Source organism: Electrophorus electricus, chromosome 2 (genome assembly GCF_013358815.1).
Source record: "Electrophorus electricus isolate fEleEle1 chromosome 2, fEleEle1.pri, whole genome shotgun sequence".
Lineage (NCBI taxonomy): Eukaryota > Metazoa > Chordata > Actinopteri > Gymnotiformes > Gymnotidae > Electrophorus > Electrophorus electricus.
The window spans coordinates 25,640,147-25,660,706 of NC_049536.1; the positions used below are offsets into that span (position 1 = coordinate 25,640,147).

Sequence of the window (20,560 nt, forward strand, 5' to 3'; positions counted from 1 at the left end):
TAGAAGATAATGTTCAGCGAAACCCAGCTAGAATAAACATTATCAGTCTGAGGCCCATGAAATGTAGAATTCTTGAAGACAGAATGAGTATGTAATCAACAGCCTGAATTGTACATATTGTTTAAATAATTTTTTTTAGTGTACTACACAAGCTTTCCAGAGAAACGGTATCATATAAATATAAATTGTACATTTAAAGCACATTTCCAAACTCCAGACCATAACATTGAAATGAGTTCAGGGACACATGTACTTTTTGCAAATTTTCAAATACCTTATGTCTACAGGGTGTATGATCAATAAGTGTACACTACAAATATTTAAAGTCCTAAAGAATGTAATACAGCTACATTGTTCACATATTTTCCTTGTGTTTCTTTTGCAGGACCCTTTCCATATACTCCCCTCTAGTGGCCGCTTGTTGCTTGACATCTGGTTCAGGAATACCTGGACTTGACATTAACATGTTTAGATTGAAATCTGCATAGGAACTCGAATATGAAACCAGTCCTAACTAATTTCCCTGCATAGTACCTGGGTATTAAACATAAACCAATGAGATATGTGTGTATTGTTCTACACATCTAAGTTTTCTACTTCAGAATAGTACACAGTAATAGTACAAGCAAATATTTTATGACAAATATATAATCCATTTAACGTATTTAACAAACACATTTCATGTACAGACGATTTAATAAGAATTTAATGCGTATATCTGTAATGAATCTGTAATGAATACCAAATACATTGCAAAGTCAGCATATTTTTGTGTGGTGTCAGTATATACTTAGCCTACCTAAAATATTTTAGACTAACTAAAGGCATAAATATGCAGTTCTGGTCTTATGCACTGGCATGAAAATATAGGCAGTTTGGCAATTTTGTGCCTGGGACCTAATTTAAATGTTAAATTTATAACAAACATACTCCATGCCCTGCATTATGTATGATCTCCACAAGATGTCAGTACAACACCAAATACAAAATGCGAGTGCAATTTAAAACAGGGCTGTCGCGCATGGATCGAACCGGCCAGATAATGGTTCTAATCCGGCCTGTTTATATATGGAATATATTGTTAAAACAGTCTTGTCGACCACAAATGAATCTAAAGATCCTGCATTATACACCATGGAAAAGAGCTATTCTCTGTTATTCCAATATTTACCAGTGAATTCAGGGCCAGGCTATAGGATAGAGATAAAAACATCGGTTAGCAAAATAAGAATATCGATGTGTGTATGATTTATTTGCTTGTGATAATTAGTCAGTTCATCTGTTTTGTATATGATACAAGGTCAGTTGCTGATGTGTTATTGGTGAATACCTAACTGCGTTTTTGGTTTTGGCCCACATGACAATGGACTGAGTACAATAGAGTTTGACACACCTATGCCAAAGAAATAAAATTTTTCTAAATATAAGTGCTGTGTAATAGTCCAATCGTAGGACAGGGGGCAGTATGCACTCACATTGTACAGCAGCTCACGAATGTACTGACGTTAACTGAAGAATGAGAAGTTTCTGGAAAAGGAACGCTGGGTTATGACTCGTGACTCATAGCATAACTGTGTTGGTCTTATATGTTTGTGGGAAAACGTGGTCTGCAAACATTTTCTTCAGAAAAAAAAATCCTGTACAACGGATTCTCTTCTATAAAAGTAGAAGTGTTATTCAAATGGTTTACCATATTGAAATACCATCTTGGAGTACCCTAAACAGCCATTAATCTGCAGAATGCATAGCAAGCACATATAAATAGAAATTCTGCCAAAATAATAAGTTGCTTCACTATTGTATTCTGAGTAGTACGTAAAGTAGATTACCTCTATAAACAATTAGCATTTTTAAAATTTGTTAAAACTGGTGTCATGATACGCAATACTGGAGTTTTCTGCAAAATTGTTTAGTAGGTTACTGAATAGACATACTCTTCACTCATGATCAGTACAAATGTTTTTGTCTTACAGTACAGTCTCTCTTATTTCCAGTATTGTCTTATTATTTAACCGTCTTTCAATTAACTTCTATAGCACCTTCTCATTAAATTGCGGCAAGTCGTAACCAACCGTTTGACATTTATTTTTCTTTTTTGCACACTCGCGTGTTTGTTGAATTAATAGCCTGCGGCCTATGGATGTCAACCTTTCGAATGTGATGAGTAAGTTTCTGTAAATTTCCAGGACAATCTACTCTGATATCAGGTAGGCTAAGCCTAATAATTTAAGTAAGATCGTGTGCATCCCATATGCAACCCATATGTTCCCTTATGGGTCTTATTTTTGGAATTTGTATTTTTGCCCCTTGCTGGGTTATTTCAAAGAATTGAATCATTGTAATCTAAATGTTTATATGCCATGAGAAACAGTATGAATGAGCTACAGGTTTGGACAGAAGGGGTAACGTTAGAGACATAAAAGTAAACATGACCGCAGCTCTGAAAATCGCTGTTTTAGACTGGATCATTTTAAACAGGTCATATATCTGTGTTATGGCTCTAAAGGTTTGAATACACAGACCAATAAATAAACAAAAATACACGTGGGAAAATGAACAAACATGATAAACTGCATGTCGAACACAAACAAAGGCCTCAATCTGCTTCGAGTTGTTAAATAATCTCAGACCTACTTGTCCATGTGGTTACTGACCATACACTGTATATACAGTATGTTACACTGTCGTTTATTGGATAGACATTCTCTTAAAACAGAACAAAGGTACGGACAAAATTCCGGCTACAAGACAAGATTCAGATTCTCCGTTTTCACTTCTGATCAGTAAGCGGGATATAAAATTAATCCTTTCTGATCAGGATATGATGCATATGTAATTTATGAAAAATATCTAATCCAGCCAATGAAAAGAAGGATCACTTTAAAGAATTTAAATTTGAACCAATGGGGCTTTAGAGGGACGGGACTATGGAGATTCTGTTCTTCATGTAACGCCAGTGCGTTACAGTCTCGAGAAGGCGTGCTTGGTAGAGCGTGATATATATTGCACAGTGGCTAGTTGAAACAAAATTAATTTTTTAAGCATATTTAAGGTGAAATTCCACTAATTTAGCTCGACAAGATTGAAATGTTACAGTTTAGGTTGTCATCTGTTCTGAAGGAGTTGATTCAAACGAGCCTTAAGCGTCCGTTATCAGATATCGCGAGGCATAAAACGTCTTTATTGAGTTCATACTGCTTCAGTTCCGTCTGCCCTGATGTCCGTGCCACATCTAAACTGAAGTTTATGAATCCTGGAGGACTCCGACCTTTATCACAAACATCACTCTGGAAAAGACCCCTCTGTACAAAGACTGAAGGAGCGATAAACCAGACCGAACCGCTTAAGAAAGATGATATCCAAGAAGCCCCGGCAGACAAGTAGGTTAAGAAATACAACCTAGCTAGATTACGGAGCTAACGAATAGACCAACGTTATGTGTGAGAAAATGGACTGGATACACGTAGTTTATTTAAGGATAGATAACTGGCTTTTTGATTGCTTTTTTAAAATTCAGATTTAGCTAGAGATAACTGGTTTACATTAGTAACTAATTCAAAAAGAGGGTCACAAGAGCTTCAGAAACATTTGAGCATGAGCCGACAATTTGGCTCTACTCGACTTCATACCATTTATGTCATTTAGCTGGCGCTTTTATCCAAAGCGACTTACACTTATGACTAAGTACAACTTGAGGGCCTTGTCCAGGGGCCCAGCAGCGGTGGGGTTTGAACCAGCAACCTTCCGATTAGAAGTCAAGTACCTTCAGCACTGAGCTATCAGTATGCCAAGAGTAAATCCTTTAATCCATTCTAGCTATCCATGTTATACAAATATAGAAACAACCAAGCGTTTGATTTGTACCGTTATATAACGTTATGGCTTATTGGGGCTAACAGGTATCATGGAAATAAGACAGCTAGGTTAGGTTAGTGATAACTAAGTTGCTAGCTAGCGTAGCTAGGTTAGTTAGCCAAAAGAAAACGTGTCTGTATCTATCTTAGCTAGATGTCCTAAATCATCGTATAAACTTATAACTGTATAGTTAGTATAGTAAGCTATAGTAGTAGATGCCTTTTTGCCCTCTTTGGGCAACGCGCCTGCGTTTCCTTTGGGGAAGCATCAGGGGGAGTGGTGGTACTTACCGAGACTGGCTTTGCTCCACTTAGCTACAACCTAGGTTGGTCTACTGCAGCATTGGTGTGAAATACCGACGTGCTAATATATCATTCGCGCACTCCTTCTTTACAAGAAGTAACTGAGTCATCAGTCGGTTGTGTATGTGTAAGGATAAGACACAGGACCTCTGTGCTCCTGAACAGTCTACGTTTGATTAAAATGTAACACGTGATCAAGCACGTAAGTTTTTTGAGTTGCTGATATTCTTAATTCATTTTTTCATAATTCATTTTAAGCAGTCGCTATTATGTCATATGCAATTGACATAAATCTTAGGAATTATTTTTTAGAAGTGTAAGAAGGGGTGAGCTTCACACAATTTTTTTTTTTTATCTCATCCCCTAACAGTTTCACATCCTACTGATATTGAAATGGTGCATTACCTGGGTTTGACCTTGGGCTATGACACAATGATGAAACAAGGGCACATGACATTTTAAGTGAGGTCTGCTTTGTTACATGACCTGAATAACATGCATCACATTAATGAATAACTTGGATCTTTAATTGTTTTAGGAGGTAGTTTAACGTCATTTCCAGGAAGAGGAGAAATTTGTGCTTGCTTTGTTGCGTGTAATCCGTTCTCAATAATGTATTGACATTGCTATATAGATGGGGTAATTTTCATCCATCATGATTGTGTAACAAAGAATTTAGTTTCAGTGGAGAAAAGTTAGTTTCCCAGTATGATGGTGCAGACTCATACTGGAATGCAGGCATAGCAAGGACAGCAGGATAATCAAAGAGCTGAGATGCTGACACACAGTCCCAGTTTTGCACAGCTATTGCCATAACAAACAGACTGACGTTGCCATGGGTTCTTGCCAGCACTGGTTAGGTTGAGTCATCATAGGCAGAAATGCTGCAGTGAGTACTATGGAAGATTTCCTCTGTGTCAAACCAAATGCTAGACAATTTGGAGATTTTTTTTTTTTAGCTGTCCAGGCTGCTTAGGCAATTTTTTCACATTGCCTACATAGCTTCTAAAAGTGAATGCAATCCTTGCAGCATTTTGTTGATAAGGTTTATATATAAACTAAGTAGGATAAATTGTGTAGGCTGATTGGTTCAGTCAGTTGTAATTTAGTTTTAAAATTAGCCTCATTTGGAACATAATTGTGCAGAGTGTTCACATGAAAATGCACAGACAGAGTAGTTCAGGGTGTTGTTTCATGGGGGCAGTGCCAGGGCAGGCCTCTTTTTTGGCTCTGACATTTACTCTGGGGTTAGATGTGTTGTATGAGGACACAGACCTCTTTACTAATGGGTGAAGCAAAACTTTACTGCTCCCAATGGGCCAAAACATTCCCAACTTTTAATTTTTTACTTTTGTATGTTTTGCTCTGAACTGCTGCTTCCATAAAAACATACTATTAGAAATTAAACTTGGTGCTAAGTCTGTTGATACCATATTTTGACACTGCTTTCTGAAACCATTGTATCTGTAAAATCTTTTGGAGAAGAGATGAACTGTTTAACACCATTTGTGAGAGAGCCTAGGAAAGGATGAGAAGAGGAACAGTTTAGGTGAAATATAAATATACATACATACACACACACACCTAAGTTTGTGTGTCATTTTAAACATCCACTCTCCAGAAAGATTTCTAGCAGAGGAAGGAGGTGGTGACTGTTCATACATTTTTTTCATTTGTATTACCATCAGTTTTATAAAATTGTTCTGTTATCCTAGTTGTTCATATTTTTTTAGTCACCTGGAAAATTCAGAGATAACCTAAAAGAAGCAGCTTATAATCCTGCTATCTCTGCTTTGTAGTCTGTCCCAGGTTAACGTTTAGTGACATTTCTAAATGTTTTTGATTCTAGCACACCAGTTTAAACCACTGTCTTTAAACTGTAAGGTGATGGATTAATTCCCAGGTGATAATATCCTTTACCCTGAGTTTATCTCCATGCAAGCACCATCTGGAAGGTGTATTCAGCAATTTATCTGCTGATATAATAATGACATACCTCTTGGCCCTCTTTATTAATGTTTCTGTTCTTCTAAAAATTTCCTCTAACAAAGTCTGTTTGCTTTTTAGTGGCCAAGTGACATGCCAAGTAAGTTTGGTCAGTGGTGCAGATATATTCAAGGCTGCTAAAGCCACCATTCCCCCTGCTTTGCAGTCTGGAAATAGATCCAGATTGGTGAGTTTGTTCTAGAGCCCAGAGACAATCTGCTCTCATCTAGGTGTTCTGTTTACTTTCTTGTGAGTTTCTCCGAATCACTTTATTGTCCTTCAGTACTTATTCATCAGGGCCTTAGTGTTTGGCATTGCAGGAAGAGACTCTTAGAACAGGTTTTCAGAAGATATTTATTCTAAATGGCTGTTGCTGTCAGAAAGTCTGTGGACTGCTTTTTGAGAAACATTGAACTTGTCACACAAGCCTAGTGTAGTCATCTGTTCAGCTGTATTAAATTATTTAATTGGTTCTGATTATCCTTTAGATGTATAGCATAGATCCTGGCTGTTTTAATATAGTGATTGAGCAGAACTATATCTTGTCAATGTACCTGAGGTATTTTCATCTTATCAGCTTTGGAGTGTTTGTCCACTTGCAGACAAACTGATAAGCATTAAGCACTTTCACAGATTGTAGTATACACTTCCTGTACTTATACCTCACACACTACAGGATAATCGCATCAATTTTGAGGCCGATCTGCTCCTCTCGACAATCGCAGAAGGTCTCCCGATATCAATGTGATCTTAAGTGATGAACTTCCCATATTATTCTGTGGTGTTGGGTGTCTATAATTCAATCTTTACTCCTCCAGTGTACTCCCAGTCCAGTCGGGGCTACATTGTGAATTGTAAATATTAAAATGTTCAATATTTGCAACTCAGTATCCTATATTGTGGAGTGAATGCCAATTCCCTGGTGTGACATCATTCCTGAAAGCCAGTCAACCATTGAAAGCTGAGCTGAATTGAACTTGTCAGTGTGTACGAAAGAAGTTGTAAGCATGGGGGCTAAAGCAGGACTACTAAGACAGAGAACAGGTTGAGTTGTGGCAACAGCATGAATGCCTGTATAATGTGTGCTGTAAAACATACCATAACAGTGACCAGGAAGGGAGCTGGGCAGTAGCCAACAGTCAATCACCATGTTTAGATCACATTAGCTTGTAAGAAACTCCCTCAAGGTTTTGAGAAGTGGAATCACTGTTCGGCAGTCTTGTTCCTGTCCATAATCTGAAAGTGTATGGTGGTGTGTTCAGGGCAGATTGAGTGGTGTGCGAACCAGTGACACAGATTCACTTGATGCAGTTAGTCTCCATTATTCGACAGACTGCCTGTTCACCCTGTGGCTTTGTTTATGAATGTGAACGTGAATAATGCATGCGTAGTGGTGACTTCCATTTTCACTGCACTGTGGGTACTGAGGAGAGGTGAGAGAGAGAACATAATGAGTAACGAAAAAACTCCACTGATACCATTTCATCAATGAGCCATACTCGCAGCACTACAGTGTCTAGGCTTGCAACATGCTAGTGCTAGATATGAAAGGTGCATGTGTGCTCAGATAACAAGGGTTATGCATTGCTTTGAGGGTTAAAAGAATAATGCATTCTTCTGGTGTTTTGTCTTTTTTCAGAAAAAAAATCTCCAGAAGCTCTGCTATGAAGCTTTAAACAAAACTAATTAAGGAAAACTATTGTACATAAAAATACATTTGTGTGTGTGTGTGTGTGTGTGTGTGTGTGTGTGTGTGTGTGTGTGTGTGTGCGCGAGCAACAGAAGGAGATTTTCCTGCTCAATGATTCCATCTTTGAGCAAAGTTGCCTGCTATTACTTTAGAATGACATACCACTCAGCATATGTTCCTACTTTGATGTGTTTTAATCAAACCCTCACACCTGAAGATATATTGAAAGTATAATCAAATAAGCAAAATAACCCTGCAACTACCGGACACCAGTATAGCTTATTCATCCCACAGGTCTTCCAAAAGTCATGATTGACTTGCTTATGGGGCTCTGTGACACAGCTGGCAGGCCCTTTTCATTTGTTTGTCTATTTGTTCTTGTCTTTGTCTTCCTATTTTTGTAATGATGCCCCTTCCAAATGTTTACTCTCTCTGTCAGCAGTACACAAATATGCATGTGATGAGGGAGGCGAGGCAGTATGTAGAGACAAACTGTTGCACATGCAGATATTTATTTAGCAAATGTAACAAAATGAGCACAACGAGGCACAGTTTAATGTGGGGTCAAACACCAGCACAGGTTAGCATTGATGTTTTGTGAATTTCACTTATCTGGTAAGTATATGGAATAGTTTTTGAACTCAGTTAAATCTAACATATGCAAAATGGAATTGATTCTAAGTTTGGCTGGTTTATCCCTTCATCTGATGACGTTTCAAAGAGTTTCCTTTAAATAACGGTTTGAAAGCGCTCATGGCCATACGTTTCATCCACGTCTTCATTGGATGGATCAGAATCCTGCATATAGGAGAGATTAAGCAGGTTGAGAGGAGATATATGTCTGATGGCAGGGAGTTAGTATTGTATGAAGCATGTAGAGATACGTTCCCAGCATTGATGCTACTACTACTATGGTTTCCAGAGACACAGTATATAGTTCTGAGCTAAATGTGCTTCCTGGATAACATATGTGCAGTATGCTGTCTGTACACGTGTGTGTATATGTGTGTGTGTGTATGTGTGTGTGTGTGTATGTGTGTGTGTGTGTGTGTGTGTCTGAATCAGCCTGGTGATATGCAACAAAGCCTGTACTCTGACGTGGGCCACTACAGCATGGTGGATGTCTCTCAAAATAGCACTTGTATTTACGCCTAATCACTTGATCACAAAGAGCCGGAGGATACATTTTTGCAGTACACATGGAAAAAAGAAAGGTGCATAGATATGATGACTATGGGCACATGGATGTGATGACTACAGGCACATGGATGTGGCTGTTACGGCATTAGTTGCAGGGGAGATTTCTTCCCAGCTTTTCCTTGTGCTCCACCTGAGAGTTCTGCTGGTTGTGGCTGCTCTCCTCAGATGCTACTACATGGTGGGATCTGCGTCCAGGTCTCTTTCTCAAACGCACACACATACACAGAGTGGTAGTTCTCTGGAGAGATGTGCAAGAAAAGAACCACGTGGCCTCCACCATGCGGACAAAGGACTGTAATATGAGAGTAGCAGAAAGAGGAAAAAAAGCCGGGGGTGGGGGTGGGGGTGGGGGATCCTTTCATAAACAAATTCTGTTTTTGTTGTTCTGACACATAAAATATACCTAAGAAAATTACATTCCCATGTAATGAAGGTAAAGACGGTCATAACTGTGGTTACATCATTGCCGTGATCAACGGCAAATAAATAGGCTAAGAATCATTTTATTTTTGTATCACCTTTTTTAAACAAGTTTACACAAAGTGGTAAAGAGACCATAATTGACACAAAAATATGTATAAATTTCTCGCTCTGAGCAATGGAGAAAATGTCTTGGACCTTACCGATATTACGTAGACAAAAATTACCGTGAGGGTAGCTACTTATAAAATGAATTGCAAGATGTCATCATTATCCATTTCTACATAATTACTTCTTTGTAAGGATGTACCTGTGGACATATATTTTCAAGGCCAGAGTGCAGCAGAAACAAAAACGCTGAACACTGTAGAGGCCAAAATAAATATACATTGCACACAAGATTATATCGACAGAACTGCCACTTTTTGAGGTGCTATATACATGAATAAGAAAAATATATGGGAAATTTATGAGCTAGATATTTGGATTTCAAAAATATATTTTGGATCAACCAAATGATAATAGGGACAATTCAGAGAATCAATATTTTTATTTAGCACTACTGTCAAAAATGTATCCCAGATTCTTGGCAGCTTTTGAGCTCAGAAGAATAAACACTTAACTCCAGGCAACTCAAAGGTGCCTGCACTCAGGCTAATGCTGCATGCCTTGTGTAACCTCAGCAGGTGTGATTGGAGATTTCACATTTACATAAGCTAGACTGCAGCAAAAGGCTCTGCAAAATCTATTAGTGACACTTGAAATCTGTACAAATGTAAATTACAGTGTGCATCCATGTCCAGGCTTATGAGAATTGTTTAAACCACTTATAATGCATATTAAGCTTTAGATATGACAGCTCTACCAGCATGGGAGGGGAATCCTGTGTACTTTTCCTCTCAAAGAGGGCTCCTGCAACTCAGTTAGGCATTGTTCTGGGTACTAGCAGCAAGCCAGCAGAATAGGAAAAGTATTGTGCATAAATTAGAGATCCAATGTTTGTTTTGTTTCTTTTTATAGAGGTAATGATTAATCGTAACCCTGTAATTGCTCCATTTTGTTGCCAGAGGTTTGAGAGGACAAACATTTAATGTAAGCTCACAATTGTTTAATCTCTTACACATATTTCCTTTGCCCTCCTGAAGATATGTACCTGTGCCTTCAAATGTAAACTGCTTTCACCTGGACTTGTTTGATTCTGGCATTGATTCTGGACTTGTTTGATTCTGCACATGCGAGCACTCAGATTTGTCCTGCATACATTGAACATATGGATCAGGTATATGGCACTGAAAGCCATTAACCTAGAGTACAGACTACTATTCCCTAAAGCCTACCTTGAGTATATTGAGTATCTCCAATTATGTACAGCCTTCAGTCCATATGTATTATCAGGTAACATCTCAAATACAGACAACAGGTAGAGGAAAATTAACCACAGAAAACAGAGTGATATTGACAGTGTTTGGTTGCCGGGAAGCTATGAGTGTTTTGTGTTGCCCAGCAGGAGGTCATTTAGAGGGGAGAGACCAGCTGGTCCAGAGCAGCTCTAGCATGGTCATGACTGCACCGATCCAGACTACATCAACCATAAAACAACCATACCTGCTCCAGCTAACCTGCAAAATTAGGGCCCGTTTCCTGGAACAGTCGCTGCAGTTTGGTGCTATTAATGTTCACTTAAGGGCCATTAGTCCCCCACCTATCAAGTCCTGCTCTATGATGTGCACAAAGCATGAAGTCAAGGACACATTCTGTGTTTCATTTGACCCGTACAGGCCCGAAGAGGACTGCCAAACAAAACACAGAATACCACTGCCATGCCATCAACAGGTGTGGGCTAGGATGATGCCAGACAGCCCAAACCTAGACATGAGCAACTGAGGGTTAAGGGCCTTGCTCAAGGGCCCAAAAGCAACAACTCAGCAGCAGCAGGGCTTGAACTAGCAACCTCCTAAGAACCCTAACCACTGAGCCACCACTGCCCCACTAGCTAATCTAATATTAAAACAAATGGCAGCGACTCTGTTTGCATTTAGTAGCCTTTTGGCTAAATAATTCCCCATGCATGAAAAAACACCATATCGGTAAGACATCCTATGTTCCGTCCTCTTTGACTGAGAGATTATAGCTGAATCATCAATGTGCTGGATTCAGACCTACAGTTACACTGTTCAGAGCATTCAGAGGTGTCACAGAAGACTGTATTTTGTTTAAAGAAGAATATTTTTACTCGAGATTAAATATTTTTTTCACCATGTAGAGAAGGTTATTCTGTGCACAGTAGCAGAGTTTTGTCCTCGCACTAAGATGTTGGTGGAGGTTTCATTCTTGCACTAGTGTCCCTTCAGTTACGATTCTTCCACAAGAAGGACTGTGCAGCAGGATTGATTAGTGAATTTTGAATTCTTTATGTTTTTTAGCAGCTTCATTTTGCTGTGTAACCTTTGCTGGCTCATGTCTGATGGTCAGACCTTCTCAGAGTTCATTTCTGTTTACCTTCAATTTGGTAAGATTAGAGGCCCTGTACATTTGTGCATGTTTTATGTCTGGACACAGTGCTAGCTAGCTGTGCTGATGCAGTCCTCACACTGTTCAGGGCTTAATGTCTCTTGCCTTTCCTGACTCTCACAGAGAATAGTGGAGAGAGTTTGAGAGACAGAGGCAAATGGGAGAGACAGGAAAAAAAGAACGAGAAAGGAATATACACAGACAGAAAGAGAGAGAGGAATGGTGAAAGGCTGTTGCATATACAAAATTGTGTGTATTTGTGTATGTGCAAGTGAGAGGGAAGCTAAACTGTAGGCTTGACAGACTGCTGTTCCACAACCCTGTGGAAAGGCAGCAAGCCACTCTGCCTTCTGTTACTGTCCGAGTGAGTGTGCACGTGCGTCTGTGCATGTGCATATGTGTGTTTGCCTGTGAGTCTTTGCCTGCAAGTCTGTCTATGTCTGTGCGGAGGGTATTACTTGTTCTAATTGCAGGCCTACAGCTTCCTCACTGCAATTGCCACACTGAAAGAGTGACATCGTAGCCAAACTGAACAGCAGCCAAGGGCTATGTATAGGTTGCAACACATGGTATAGGTTGCAACACACTGCAAAATGTTGTTAATCAATTATTTTTACACACTAACATTGTCTATTTGTGAGTGAATGGTGAAATTCGACTTTTGAATCCTGTGTTTGTTAATGTTTTAAAAATATTTTTCTTTATCGGTTTTCAGCTTTCTTGCTGGGATCATTTTACAGATGAATGCATAAATAAAAGCTCAAATCACCACAAAACATTGTAGTGTATGAATGACTTGTCTGTCTTTTTTTTTTTTACTTTCTTTCATAATCATTTTTTGAATTATAGTACTGCTCATGTCTGTGTATTGCATAGTAAAAACTACTTCTGCATTTTAGCTTGTGTTTAAAATCTCTCATCTGTTCTTCTTGTGTTTTCCCCATTGCACAACTTGGCTGTGTATATTTTGTGTAAGTATCATTTTATTTTATTTACTTCTTGCTGAAATCCTTCTCTCTCAATCGACCTATTTTTTACATTCCTTGTCTAGATTCTTTTCCGTTTATGTTCATCAATATTATCACACAACGGGAAAAATCCCATTAATTGTGCATTTCAACACTACTTACCAGCATTCAGAGAGTTTGCTTTTATAAACCGTGCTAGAACAGGGCAGTAATACCTGCAGACTTGTGCTCTGCATGCTTGCTATGGGGAATGCTAGACACCTGCTGCTCTGATGGCCTGTGTTTGGTTAGGGCATTTGAACAGAGTGCCTTTGAATGGAGCGTTTGAATAGAGTGTGTTTTGGATAGCTCTGAGAGTGGCAGCCTCCTCCAGCAACTGGTCCCCAGGCTATCCCCTGGATCTGTGACAGAGAAGCTTACCCATGGCTTGGCAAACAACATAGCCTAAGCCATCCAAATGTGATAACTCACAGTTAGGTGACGTTCTGTCTTTATTAACTATCAGTGTATATATACATCTGTGTACAGTGCAGCCAGAAAGTAATCCAATTTTTTATTGTTTTATGTCTGTACACTGGCACACTAGTATAAAACAATGACTGTGAGCATAGCATGCAGAATTTCAGCTTTCAGCTAATTTGAGGTTATTCACATATATTTGGGTTATCACATTGGAATTACAGCTCCTTTTATTCTTATATAGTTCACTGCATATGGTTGCAAATGCCATCCAGTTAAACCTGACAGACTGCATTTAATATCAGTCTGTTTCGCTTCAAATCCAGTATGCTGGAGTACAGAACCAAAAATTGTGTCCTGTTGCTTAGAGATGGCTCTTTAGATTAGGGCCTAAAAATCTCACTCAGCAGCAAATATTTTTGCTGTGTGTTTCGTTCATTGTTTTTAATTACTGAATGACTGTCTCAACACTTTTCAGCCGTGCATTAAAATGAGAAATGTGCGTTCACCGTTGCACTACACCAACAGTAAACAACTCCCTCCACATTCCCTCTGTACCTAACCTCTTCAGAACTCATTTTCAATTCCATGTTGCATGCATCCTCTATGCTGGGCAGGGTCTCTGTTCTGAACTAATCTTGCACACTGATTCTCCCCTCTGCCTGACTAACCTTTCTCTTAGCACCATGCATAAAGAGGTTTGAGCCATAATGTCGGCCCTTTAACCATCTGCTCTGTGCTCTTGATACCAATAGTTGTGTAGGAGTAGCTGTGTGCTACCAGCCCCTGCTCCTACACTAATGTGTTGTTATATTCAGTGTCCTCAAATCATAACAGCTATGTAATGAGGCCGTGTAGGGTATGTATGAGCGTGGAACAGCACAGTGCCAGAGAGCTCCCAGACTGGGCTTGCACCAGCCTGGATTTTTCAGAAATTAATTTATATTAATTACAGTAAAACTAATGACATATATTTGGTGCTTGCAAATGATTTATAAAGGAATTGTGGTTGATTCTGAAAAAGTTTAAATGAAGTAACAATTCCTTTAAACAAAGACATGATCATGAAGAATCCCCACCTGCGTGAGATTAAGATATTAAGCTCATAGTGGTGGGGGGGGGGAGGCTCTTCAGAAGCACACTAGCACGTCAGGGCAGTACCTTCCTGCTGTTGAGATGCTTTATTTATAGCTGACCAATCCTACTTGCCAATATCCTGTTATTGTTCATCCTGGCACTGTAACGCACCTCTATGCACCCCACTCAACTGGGCATGTTGGAGACCAATAAAGGTGCCTTAAAGGAGCACATGACTCACTACTGTGTGTGTGTGTGTGTGTGTGTGTGTGTGTGTGTGTGTGTGTGTGTGTGTGTTACAGGAGAAGAAAGGCAGGTATGATGCCTAGCCTGGAAGACCTGCTCTTCTACACCATTGCTGAAGGCCAGGAGAAGATTCCCGCCCACAAATTTATAACAGTAAGCTGCAGTCCTTCTCATAATGTAAACACACACACACACAAACACATAGATCACATTTCCCACCCACCCTGGCCAGGATCAAATAAACAGGAGGCTGTTCTGTGTATATCATATCTCTTCTGCCGTCTCGACTGAATTGTACTGAGTCAAGTGTCGGACAGTACAAAGTACGTTTGGACTGCACAAGTCGGGGACCAAAGCAACAGTTTTGCTGTTGAAACAGCTTCATATCAGTGGTTTCAGCATTAGCAGTACAGGTCAGATCCATGGTTTAACTTGTGGGTGCTATCTTAACAGGTTGTCTCATTTAAAGCTGTGTACACAGCATTGCATCAGACCCTGACCCCCCAGTGCAAAAGGCCAGCCCAGAATACTGTAAAAGCAGCCATATTTGTGTACCTTATTATATTCCTTATTGCGAGGACATTTTAGACTGTTTTTTAGAATTATTTGTGCTTATTTGTGCTTTTGTCTTTGTGATGGAATAAATTTTCCTTTCTTAGATAATAGAGTTAATCTTGACTTTGAACTCAGATAGATAGAATCTCCTATATCCATTAAAGCATTACCTGCTTTGCCTTGGAGGACGGATGTATGATTTTACCTGTGTGTGTGTGTGTGTGTGTGTGTGTGTGTGTGTGTGTGTGTGTGTGTGTGTGTGTGTGTGTGTAGGCTCTAAAGTCCACTGGACTGAGAACAGGAGACCCCCGACTGAAGGAATGTATGGACATGCTGAAAGTGACCCTCAAGTCCACATCGGACGGGGTGATGTTGGACCGACACCTGTTCAAGAAGTAAGCTGCCAGCGTGTGAACAGAGTCATAATATACAGCTGCTCACGCTATTGTGTGGACTCATCATAGACTTAAATGTGCAGCAGGAAGTACAGTCTGGCTTTCCTGTTATGTTTGCTAGAGAAGATGTAGTTAACATAGTGATGCAAGGGAAGATTTACCTCACATGAATACTGCAGACTATAATGCTAGCAATATAAGATTATTTGTGATTAAAGAAGGTGAATCTTAATTTAGTAAAGCAAGCCTAGCTGTTTTGTGCTTAGCTATGCTAACCTGTAGTCAGTTTGTTTGCAATATGCTGTATCACTGTGACAAACTAGAGCTCAGAGTTTCATCACGTACAACGGATTCTATGAGTGAGCACCCCTGGAGTGCAGAGTGTTGGAGCGTGCTAGTTTGAGCATTAGGTGAAACATGGAAACGTGGCCGTTTGTGCATGCTGTAGTAAACAGTACATAAACATTACACACGCACACACATGCAGCGTGAGAGCTGCGATTACTGGCCAGCATTCTGTGCCTTATTTATAGTCTGTGTTCCTGTCCACAGGATCGATTAGTTCAGCATGACCAAGCTTGGTGCTTCATCTCAGCTAAGGTGCTGTTGCTCATATACCACGTACTTGCCTGTGGGTCTCTGTGCTGAAATGTTATGGCCTGTGTTTTTTGGAGCAGCCTCTGGGATTGATCATTTATAGGGTAGAGGTTTAGGCGACCTTGAGAGACGAATGGGGGGGATGGAAAGAGGAGGGTGAAATTCTAGGAGAAGAGAGTGTAAAGTGTCAAGATAGAGGGCAAGGGGAGGAGGCGAAAAAGTGTGATGGGGTATGGTTCGATGCCAAGGTCGAAAATTAGAGACAGGCAGAGAGAAGGAGAAAGGGGAAGAGAGAGAAAGAATGCCTTGCGTGCGTGTGTGCCGGCATGTGTGTGCATGTGTGTGCATGTGTGTGTGTCAAAGTCAAATTTATTTATATAATGCACATTGTGACAGGTAGCTTTGCAAATTTATGGGGCTAGGTCCCTAATGAGCAAATCAAAGATGATAGTGGCAAGAAAAAACTCGCTGAATGGAATTAAGGAAGAAACCCTGGGAGGATCAAGACTCATAAATCCTCAAGTTGGACTAGTACCTTTTCAAGGTTGTTCCCTCTAGGCAGTTGTAGCCTGGCATATAGGACTTTGGGCTCTCAGTTGGATGGTTGTGGGTTAAAATCCCACTTCTGCCATACAGCCACTGTTGAATCCTTGTGCAAGGCCCTGAACTCTCTCAGATCCATGGGTGCAATAGCTGACCATGTGCTCAGCTTCCAAGAGAAGCTGGGATATTTGTTGCCTTGTGCTGAGCAAGGACAGTAAATTTACTTTTTTTTTTGTAACCAGTCCATGATTTATTATGCAAGTTTATGTGTGGGTGTGTAGCTGTGGCTGTGGGTGTGTGTATATGTGCACGCCCATGTATGTGTATGGGTGTTGGGGCGGGGGGGGTTGGGGGTTGTACGTGATTGCAAGCACGTGTACACAGACTAGTACATTGCTAGGCTGGCCATTTCCTCCCTACCCACTCTGTAGATTCTACTCTCCCTGAGAGCACACGGGATGACCACACCTGCCTATTTTTAACACATTCATTAGCACCGACAAAGGCAGAGGCTAGTCCCGGCTCATCTCTGGCATCTCCTACACGGTGATAAGGAATTCTTTCAGGTTACATTGGGGTTCTACCAAAGCAGAACCCTTTATCATTTTCAAGTTTGTTCCAAGTTGAATATGGACTATATATAGAAGCTGATATATAGGCCTTCATTTGTGCTCCTGTTTTCATTTGGACAAGCTCTGAAATGCTGGTTTACTTAGGATGACGTGTGGCTCCTGTTCCAGGAAGAACGCAAATATTTGCAGCTGGGAATTTAAAAAACACTAAAAATACCTGTGGGCCAGTTTGCATTCCTCTGTCCAGAGTAGAGGGATGGGAGTGATGTGCATGGAGCTTTTGACACTGATGCAGACTTCCAATCCATCATGTATTTTTTAGACCAAAGAAAATTCTCAGGTTTATTTGCACTCATATTGAGGCTTGCTTTCTGAGATATGAGTAAATAATTCAAGGAGGATAAGACTTTGCTATCGTGCAGTCTTCTCACCGTCTTCTCACCTCTTGGTCTTCCGCAGGTGCGTCCAGAGCAACATAGTGCTGTTGACCCAAGCCTTCCGCAAGAAGTTTGTCATCCCCGATTTCATGCCTTTTGCTGCCCACATTGACAAACTTTATGAGAAAGCCAAAAATATGTCTGGAGGTCAGGTAAGAGATTCACTTTGAGCTCGTCTACCGCGCACGCCACTCCTGTGCGCCTGTCCTCTCCGCCTTGCACAGTGGTAGTGGCTGTGATGGCGCACGTGACATGACTTGTGCTGTGACATGAACATGACATGCCTTGTACCGTTTTTCTCAGGTTGCTGACTATATTCCTCAGCTTGCTAAGTTTAGCCCAGACCTGTGGGGTGTAGCCCTGTGCACAGTGGACGGACAAAGGTGAGAGCTCAGTTCCTTTCTCAATGCTTCTCAACTGGCATACATCTGCACTAGTAATGTCCAATTTGTGTCTGCAGTCTTAGCCACACTTGGAGGGAGGACTGTTGCTGCTGTCAGATTATGTCAGCATCTGCAGATTTAGCCGGCTAGCTCATTGCTCCTGTTGTGCATCGACATCTGGAAACAAAGCCATGTCACAATGGGATATTACAGGCCCTGGAGTTCTCCCAGAAATATTCTCACAGCTAGGACCTGCTTAAGTGACTGCCTGCATCCTGGAAAGTCCATCTAGCTCTGGAGCTTAAATTTTCTTGCCTGTTCTTAAATCAAGGCAGCCATCCAGGGAAATGTGACACTTCATACTGAAAGCAGTTGTTGATTGATGTTTTGAGTTATCTTTCATAGAACTGTCATGGGACTAATGGATAAAGATTAGATAAGTGTTCCACTCCTCTCTTGGTTAGACAAGCCCTTGGGGTTATGGTTGCGAAATGGTGTCTAGTTTCTACTGTGAGTATTTGATAACAGGACCATAAAACCTTAAGGACTCTGATTTTACATGGTACTCCATGCCACACCTAGATTCTATTTTTTCAGTCACATGAAGTAATAAAGATAGCCAGTAATCTTAAAAATAAACACTATCACAGCTAACTGCTTTATAACTGGAAGAAAATTAATTCTTCCAGTGAATTCAAGTTATTGATTAGTAAACTAAGCTAAAAAAAACAAAACAAAAAACACAGCCTTAATTGTTTTTCTTTGTTGAGTTGATCATTCACTAACTTCTACTACAACTGTCTCCTTGGCCAACCTTCTAACTTCTGTGTCAAATACCACTGTTCCACTTGTTCAGATACATATTTAAAAAAAAGAAAAGCAAAACAAATAAAAGGGGAAACAGTTCAGATGCGTATTATACCAACAGCTGTAAGCATTTTTTGTCTCTCTCTCTTTACTGGAGAGGTACTCTTAGTCATATTGACATGTTAAGCACGATTTGATCATGAGTAACATTGTCTGATACAAAAACAAACAACAAAACAAAAACATGGGCTTCCTTGCCATTGACTGGATCCTGCTGAACTGGTACGGTGGGGGTGTCGGCACCTGTTTCAACACCTGATTGTGTAATGGTGTAATGGAGAATTATTTCCATCTCTGACCATATGGACATACAACATGAACCAGATTTCACAGCTATCTGACAACATGCCAGGAAGGTGATGGTTTATGGCTTGGGGTCTATATGGGTTTAGTGGGCCCCAACTGGTGCATGGTGACCTGGGCATAAGAAGAGATGAGATTAGTCTGGTAGTGATCCCAGTGCTCCACTTCTGTTGCTCAAGGTGCTGTTGGCATGTTGCTAATGTCTGTTTATACCTATGATGTTAATATGTATCAGTTTGTCCAGCATCTTTAATAGGTCTATTATCTACTTACTGTTATTCACGGTCATGTATACTTTGAACTTTGCGCTGGATAACACATTCTTATAAATTAAACAGTATGTTATTGGGTGCTCTTAATCTGTATCAATTTGATGACTGTACAATTAAGGTTTGTTGGTCATTGTGATTGTGTCAAAAAGATTAGGCTTTTGTATTCCTCAGCAGTTTAGAATAGAGTATATTCTGTGTCTAAGTAATTAGAAGTTTTTATTCAAAATATTTTAGGGGAGTTATTAATGTAAGAAAAGTTGATATAGCTGCAATATACTGGTTTATGCCTTATTCAGTTAAAAACTTCAGAATGCCCCATGTTGTGTGGTTTGATTGCAGTTTTGTAAATGAACTAACCGCATGTGTAATGTGTAACAGCGCTCTGTGAACTATCTCTCTATGTCCTCACAGACACACAGTGGGTGACACTAAAGTGCCATTGTGCCTGCAGTCATGCGTAAAGCCTCTGAAGTACGCCATCGCCGTGCATGACCACGGCACGGAGTACGTGCACCGCTTTATCGGCAAAGAGCCCAGCGGCTTACGTTTCAACAAGCTCTTCCTGGATGAGGACGGTGAGGATTAGCCAGGCTGAGCCTTCACGTCACCCACCCCCCACTGGGTGGGGAATTAACATTAGCTGTTAACTCATTGGCTAGCCACCTAATATCTCAATTAACCTCTGTTCCAGGTTATGATTTCATTTGCCCTATATCTATTGGCATCAGCTGTATTATGGAAAAAGAAGTGTTCAAGTGTAGTACATGTAGACATTGGTATCACATGATTCATTCTTTCATTCTTTGAACACGATCTTTGTTCTTCTGCTGATGCCCCTGATTGGGTATTTCTGTGTATTCTGTTCAAAATGTTGATGTCAAAATGCATTTCATATAGTAGTGCTAATATCTGAGGTACCTTG

The 20,560-nt window shown here is 40.2% G+C and overlaps 1 protein-coding gene across 7 annotated transcripts in view; it reads left to right on the top strand.

The window, feature by feature from the left end:
* The first annotated feature begins 2,978 nt into the window (after positions 1 to 2,978).
* glsb (glutaminase b) overlaps positions 2,979 to 20,560 on the top strand; it is a 38,286-nt gene continuing 20,704 nt past the window's right edge. For 5 of the 7 annotated variants that reach the window (XM_027016419.2, XM_027016422.2, XM_027016423.2 and 2 more), the window contains exons 1-6: positions 2,979 to 3,380; positions 14,771 to 14,867; positions 15,543 to 15,664; positions 17,836 to 17,965; positions 18,117 to 18,196; positions 20,050 to 20,213. In XM_027016419.2, coding sequence (XP_026872220.1) covers positions 3,088 to 3,380; positions 14,771 to 14,867; positions 15,543 to 15,664; positions 17,836 to 17,965; positions 18,117 to 18,196; positions 20,050 to 20,213 — 886 coding nt within the window. In that variant the 5' untranslated portion in view covers positions 2,979 to 3,087. The remainder of the gene's footprint in view (positions 3,381 to 14,770; positions 14,868 to 15,542; positions 15,665 to 17,835; positions 17,966 to 18,116; positions 18,197 to 20,049; positions 20,214 to 20,560) is intronic. The other 2 variants (XM_027016420.2, XM_027016421.2) reach the window with 2 other exon arrangements.